Raw genomic sequence first — 6,757 nt, 5'->3', positions numbered from 1 at the left:
GAATCAGATGAACTTGGATATGCCTACACACATACTCAAATGTAACTTATATAACCACACATAAATATGTATAGATATAAAACTTTAGATATTTATTTAAGATGTAGTTACATACGTATTGGTATTTGAAGTGAGAAATGTTGGCAAGCAACAGAGAAGTAAAAAAGTAAAATTTCCATTGTCTCATGGTTTGTATAAATTTTTTATCAGGAGATTAGGGGAGATCCATAGAAAAGCAGCGAGAATGGGGTAATTTGGTAGTGAGTTAGCACGAAACACAATGAATATACTCAAACTCAGCTTTCTCATGGATAATTATCTTTTATTTTTAAAATATGAAAGAACAAAGTACTCCACTTATACGTTGTTAAAGGTGTTGAATAAGTCTTTAAGTTGGAATGAATATAATTCTTCAAATGTCGGCCCAGGGCACCCAGCTCCCTTGACAGGACCTGACCTACTGTGCCCAGCGTCATCACCGCGAGCATCTCCTCACTCACCATCCTTGGAGTCAGACTTGGTTCGTGGTGGGCTGAAGGTCTCAGCTGCTCCTGAGAATCAAAACAGAGGAGAAGAGACATATTCAGATTTAACTTATATAACAAATTCTATACAGGGGTCAAGGAGAGGCGGGGGTCTTGGGTAGACATTTAAAAAATTATGTCCATTTTAGGCCGGGCGCGGTGGCTCAAGCCTGTAATCCCAGCACTTTGGGAGGCCGAGACGAGCGGATCACGAGGTCAGGAGATCGAGACTATCCTGGCTAACATGGTGAAACCCCGTCTCTACTAAAAATACAAAAAACTAGCCGGGCGAGGTGGCGGGCGCCTGTAGTCCCAGCTACTCGGGAGGCTGAGGCAGGAGAATGGCATGAACCCGGGAGGCAGAGCTTGCAATGAGCTGAGATCCGGCCACTGCACTCCAGCCCGGGCGACAGAGCGAGACTCCGTTTCAAAAAATAAAAAAAAATTATGTCCATTTTAATTTAAAGAATTATTCAACACCTTTGACAATTTATAAGTGAAGTATTTGATTCTTTCATATTTTTTAAACAAGAGGTAAGTACCCATGAGAAAGCTACTGGTTTGGGTATATTCATTTTATTTCATATTAACTCACTACCAAATTGCCCTCTTCTAATTTAAATTTAAATTATCAAATGTAAAGCACCTCCTTTTCCTATAAAAGAGGTTTATGTAGATGTTAGAATCATCCAGTGATTGGACAAGATTGGACATGAACCCACTGGGCTGCACTGCAGCCCCCGCTGACCTCCCGCGGGTTTCACGAGCCACAGGGAGCCCCCTGGTCAGTTTCCCTCGGGCCACTGTGCTTTGAAACATCCAAACACTTCTGAAGCTCATTAAGGAAACCTCAATTTTTAGTATGTAGGGAAGGAAGACTTGAGGTTAATGAAACATGGATGTCTACATTGAATATATAAATCAAATCACAGCCCAATGAAAGAAGTATGATAATTTTTAAATAATAGGTTCACATAACTGAAATAAAAATTATAAATTTACATATTCAAGTATTGCTTTAAAAGGTTTAGAAAAGAAGAGAGTAACAATGGGCAAGTGCGTATAGAAAACGAAGAGTAGAAATGAATTACACACAAGACGCACTGTGAATAATTCACTAACTCATCCAGGGAGCAGGTGCACGGGCCCCTCCTTAGTGTCAGGGTGCCCTGAGCACAGAGGCCTCCAGGTGAGCACAGGAGGGGCCGTGTGAGGGGCATCACAGCTGGGGTGCTTCTCAGTAAAGGAGCAGGTCTGGGGCAGACTCCAGCCTCATCACAGTCAGATCCCACTGAGGCCCGAGCAGCCTCCTCTCCTGTCCTGAGACGGCCCAAGGACCCCACAGGTGTGGGTGAGGGGCTCCATCCTCAGGGGCCCTTGGAAATAAGAAGTGAGAACTGCCAAGGGAGCATCTGTCTGTCCTCTCTCCATCTCTCTTGCCTCTCTTCTTCCTCCGTCAGCTCAGTATCCTCCCCATGTCCAAGTCAGGCTGGACCCCAAATCCTCCTGACCCAGCCTGTGCTCCTTCCTCTACTCATCACACATCCTGCAGGACGGGGTAGGGGCCTGGGATCATGCAGAGCTGTGACAGGAGTGGCTTTCGGTATAAAATTGGAGGGATTTTGTTTTTTACATGAGAGAGGGGAGATTCTAAAACAGCGGGACTTTGTAAACCTTTGTTGTTTCAAAATAGTGTGGCTTTGTCTTACTAAGCTGAGATTCCAGGAGGGATGAGTAAAACTGCATGCACCTGCCTCCATCTCTGTTGGCTTTTTAACCCTTACAAGCCTCCGTTTTTGGGAGAATTAGGACAAGGCCAGAGAGGGCTGGAGATGGGAGCAGGTCTAGGAGGAGCCACATCCCAGATGCCCCAGAAGGTCAGAAATGAAGGGCCTTTGGGGTGGTCACGTCCAGGCAGCTCCCTGTTATTCAGATGGGGAGTCCAGGGTGCGAGGAGAACCAGCTTTTTCATAAGTTCCACCTCCCAAGGAGAGGCTGAGCCATCACAGCCCCAGCCCCACCTCCCTGGGCTCCTCCCACCTGACTTCTAGAGCAAGCACCTGCCTGTGATCGCCCCTGGCCCTGGCTCCCCATGAGAGGTGATGGCTCCTGGGAATCCTGCTCAGGGAGGGGGAAAGTCCCCACTGCTCCACTCGTCAATGCCGAACCTCAGACACCTCCCTCCCCTCTGACCACCATGGAGGGAACACCTGCCCCAACCCTGGAGCACCAGGAAGCCACGCAGACCACAGCCTTACTGTCCACCCTGCCCTCTGCTGCCCTGAATCAGACCCTGAATATTGAGGTCGCATTGAGATGAGTCTAGAAACTTCTCTTGACTTGGGAGTGGCTGTTTTTTTGTCACCCGTGGGGTCAGGACTTAGAGGTTGGGACCCCCAGAGGCTCTGATTCTGAGGTGGAGACATCAGGAGGGGAGTGGGTGGGGCCTCCGTCTTCCACAGTCATTCTAATCTCGTCTCCTCTGAGGTTCACCCCCGTCTCCTCCCAGCCCTCCCGGCTCTTCACTCCACTGAGACTTCAGGGATGGGAGCCAGGGGTGGGAGGTCCCGTCTATTTCCACCCTCTCATGGGCTGGATCCTCCCTTGCGGACTGTCCCCCCTTCACTCCCCTCCTTCACTATTGTTCCAGAGCTCTGTTGGGGGCAGGGCTGGAGCTGAGCCTTTGAGTTCAGAGAGGACAGGGTCAGGGCCCTCACCTGAGACCACGAGCTCCAGGGAGTCACTGGGGTGAGTCAGCAGGTAGGGGTTGAAGCTGAGTGAGCCGTAGCACCTGTAGGTCCCCGCATGGGCTGAGGTCACAGGACTCATGGGGAATTCAGCCTGGTACTTATGAGATTGGCGCTTTGCTTTTAGACGCAGGGGGGGATCAGCTGCTCCCTCCTTCGTCAGAAGGAAAGTGTGCATCCATCCTTGTGACTGACACAGCAGGGTCAGGTTCTCTCCTAAGGCCACTGTGGGGCCCGGCTGCACTGAGAGGAAGGGTCTGGCACGGACCTGTCCTGGAGAGAAGAAGGATGGATGAGGGGCTGCCCCACCTTGTTCTGAGCTGATACCTCCCAGGCCTTTCTCTGGAACCCTTAGTCTCTCTGTCGCTGTTTTCTCTCAGTCTTCCCCTCTCTGCCCATCCCCTGTTTCTGTCTGTCTCTCCCTCCCTTGGTGCCCCCACCCCTCATCCCGGCCATCACCACCTGGGCTTCCCCGGCAGGGCCTGTGCAGAGCCTGGGTCCCTGACTGAACCCACAGGGCTCCTCACCTGCGATCAGGATGTCCAGGGGGTCACTGGGGGCCGACCACTCGGAGGAGAGGTTGTGTGCACCGGAGCATCTGTACTGGCCCCCGTAAGAGCGGCTTACAGGGCCCAGGGGGAAGTTGGCCTGGGAGAGCCCAGCCTGCGGCTGCTGACCAGGGCGCTGGAGGAAGTCACGTCCCCACTCCTTGTACAGAGCAAATCTGTCGTAGCCGGCATCAGAGCCACACTGGAGGGTCAGCTTCTCCCCAGGGGCCACGACAGCACCCGGCTGCACTGAGAGTGATGGCTTCTTAGAAACACCTGGGAAAAGGTGGTCACGGTTTCCAGGAGCGACCCTCAGGCTTCCCCACAAACCCTCCCTCTCCCCCTGGGCCTCACCACTGCTGATCTTCCTGTGTCTCTGACCCCAGGAGCCCTGAGCCCTCTCGTCCCAACATCATCACACCTGGCACTGCCCTGAGACGCGGCTCCTCCCCACCTGCCCGGAGACTCAGGGAACTCCAGGCAATGCTGTGAATTTCTCACCTGGGACCAGGAGCTCCAGGAGATCGCTGGGTAAAGACCACACATAGGGAGTGCTCGAGACATAACCGTAGCACCGGTACAACCACCTGCGACTCGGGCTCACGGGGCCCACGGAGAAGACGGCCCGGGATGACCCACGGGTACGGGGCTGAGGGTTCAGGCATCGTGGGTGTTCATCTTCTCCTTCCTTACACAGAAAGAAGCCATCGTATGCCACCTGTGAGTCACACTGGAGGGTCACATTCCCTCCTGAGGCCACCACAGGGCTGGGCAGGGCTGAGAGGGCGGGTTTGCTGTAGGCTCCTGGGAGAGAAGGAGGCACCGTGTTAAATGGGACTCACACCTCCCGCATCATCCCCAGGGCTGGGCTGTGAGACGGAGACGCCCCTGAGAGCCGACCCCCTTCCTGAGGGCAGAGCCTGGGGCTGGGACCCCTGAGTGTCCTCTCACCTGTCACCACCAGCTCCAGGGGGTCACTGGGCTCTGACCAGCCTGCAGTGTGGTTACCATAGATACAGCGATACCGCCCTGCGTGCTCCCAGGTGATGGATGGGATGGGGAACTGGCCGTTCTTCGCAAACTCCTGTGGGATCCATGTGTTCCAGAGTGCTGGTTTTTTTTCTCTATATAGACGGTACTCCTGGGTCTCCAGGGTCCCCTGACACCTGAGGGTCACGGGACTCCCCTGGGTGATCACAGAGTCTGGCTCAGCCCAGAGGGTGGGCTTGGGGAGGGTGCCTAGAAGGAAATCAGAGTTCAGATTCTAAGTCATTTCCCATCCAACCCATCAGATTCCAGTTCCCATTCCAGGACCCGCCAGATGTCCCCATAGTCAGCCCAGATCTGCTAATCCCCATCTCCAGCTGCCCGGGGGTGGCCCCTTGTCCCCAGTGAGGAGGAGGGACCTGGGACAGCTGGTGACAGACTCACCTGCCTGCACGTGGGTCCTGAGGTGCAAACTCAGCCCTGGAAGAGAGTTCCCTGTGAGAGATTTGCCCCTGAAGCCTGAGCAGGTCCTCCCCTCCCTGGGATCTTTGTGAGCCCCTGGAGTCTCCTTATGGACCAGAGTTTGGCTGTGGGGTGAGGTCCCTCCTAGGTTAGAATCTCCCCTCCCTCTTCAAATCTCACCGAGACAGATCAGGACCGTGAGGATGGGGGTCATAGCGTCTCCTGCCACTGCCCTGCTCTGCAGATGGATGAGCCCTCAGTGCTGGCAGGACAGAGACACACAGGGTGTGGCCACTCGGAGGCTGGGTCCTTCTCATGGGGTTTTGTCATCTGCAGCCACACAGGAAGTGGAACTGCCCTCCCCAGGAACCTGGCTGTCATTCCTTTAGGGCTGAGGTAGGGGCAGGTCCAACCCCTTTGTAGACATTTCAGACAGAAATGTCTTTCCTGACCGCCAGCCACTGTCTGTCTGGCTTGCCTTCATCTCGCTAAGACCTGGGATGTAGCAGGAGAAAGAAGTGGTGCCTTCCTGAGTCAGCCCCTTTCAGGCAAGGGCGACCGTGGGCTCCTCCCTCTCAGAGCCTCCCCATGGGGTCTCCCTCCCTCCTTCAGCCCGTCCATCAGCTCAACGTTGTGGGGTCCTTACCATGGCAGTCGTCTCTCCAGCCCTGGAGATGCTTCAGGGAAGATGCAGGTCCATGCTGCAGGCCGACTCAGATCAGCAGAGACGCACCTGACACCTGGCTGTGCAGCCCAGGCTGAGCTGCGTGTGGCAGTGAGCGCAGAGAAGAAATGCAGGGAATAAAGAGAGGAAGTCATGACCCTCTATGTGGCCCTGGACTACAGATTTTCTTTCTAATCAATAGTAATCCCCCCCTTTTTAACTTCCTCCCCTTTTTTTTTCTACATCGTCCACCCCTGACCTCCCTGGGAACAAACCTCTGAGTCTTTCCGGCCTCCTCGGTGCCCCTTGCATCCTTGGCTGTCCCCCTGCACCTCAATCCCTGTTCAATGTTTTGGGAACAATGACTTATGTTTGAGCTTTGATTTGGGGAGTGGGGGAGGGAGCTGATATTTATTCAAAGACCGGTTATTATCCACTGCCTACGTGACCTCGGGCAGTAGTGAACCATCTCTCAGCCTCAGTTTCTTCCTTTGCAGCTTGTTGTCACAAATCCCACTGGTCACCGTGGCTGTGGGGTCAGTGGTTCCTGGGACATGGGAGAGGCTCCTTGGTGCTTCATTTCCAGACCAGGTGAGGACATGAGGTGTTTGGGATATGATAGGATCAGAGTGTTGGATGATTGATGTGTTCACTCGAGATCTCACATCTGAGATCCGTAATGGAGAAAGGTACAGGCAGTATTTCTGAAATATGCAGAACATCAATGTCATGAGCAGTACAAGAGGCATGGAAGTCCCCAGCTGTAGATGGATCCACATTAAATAACAGAGGCCAGAGGTGAGTTGCCACAGGTGCCCAGGACCA

At 53.4% G+C, this 6,757-nt stretch overlaps 2 protein-coding genes across 2 annotated transcripts in view; both read right to left on the bottom strand.

Annotated features, from left to right (window-relative positions):
- LOC105504904 (leukocyte immunoglobulin-like receptor subfamily B member 2) overlaps window positions 1-6,757 on the bottom strand; it is a 68,949-nt gene that overhangs the window by 31,914 nt on the left and 30,278 nt on the right. The window lies entirely within an intron of this gene.
- On the bottom strand, window positions 302-6,038 carry LOC105504905 (leukocyte immunoglobulin-like receptor subfamily A member 3). The gene is made up of 8 exons (XM_011932554.1): window positions 5,915-6,038; window positions 5,449-5,659; window positions 5,251-5,286; window positions 4,771-5,058; window positions 4,321-4,623; window positions 3,799-4,095; window positions 3,242-3,544; window positions 302-551 (listed from the first exon to the last, which is right to left on the bottom strand). The coding sequence occupies exons 2-8, from the start codon at window positions 5,480-5,482 to the stop codon at window positions 493-495; spliced, it is 1,320 nt and encodes a 439-aa protein (XP_011787944.1). The 5' UTR covers window positions 5,483-5,659; window positions 5,915-6,038; the 3' UTR covers window positions 302-492.

Source organism: Colobus angolensis, unplaced genomic scaffold (assembly GCF_000951035.1).
Source record: "Colobus angolensis palliatus isolate OR3802 unplaced genomic scaffold, Cang.pa_1.0 Scaffold96, whole genome shotgun sequence".
NCBI lineage: Eukaryota > Metazoa > Chordata > Mammalia > Primates > Cercopithecidae > Colobus > Colobus angolensis.
The sequence above is the reverse complement of the archived record's forward strand: the minus strand, read 5'-3'. Positions and strand labels throughout refer to the sequence as shown.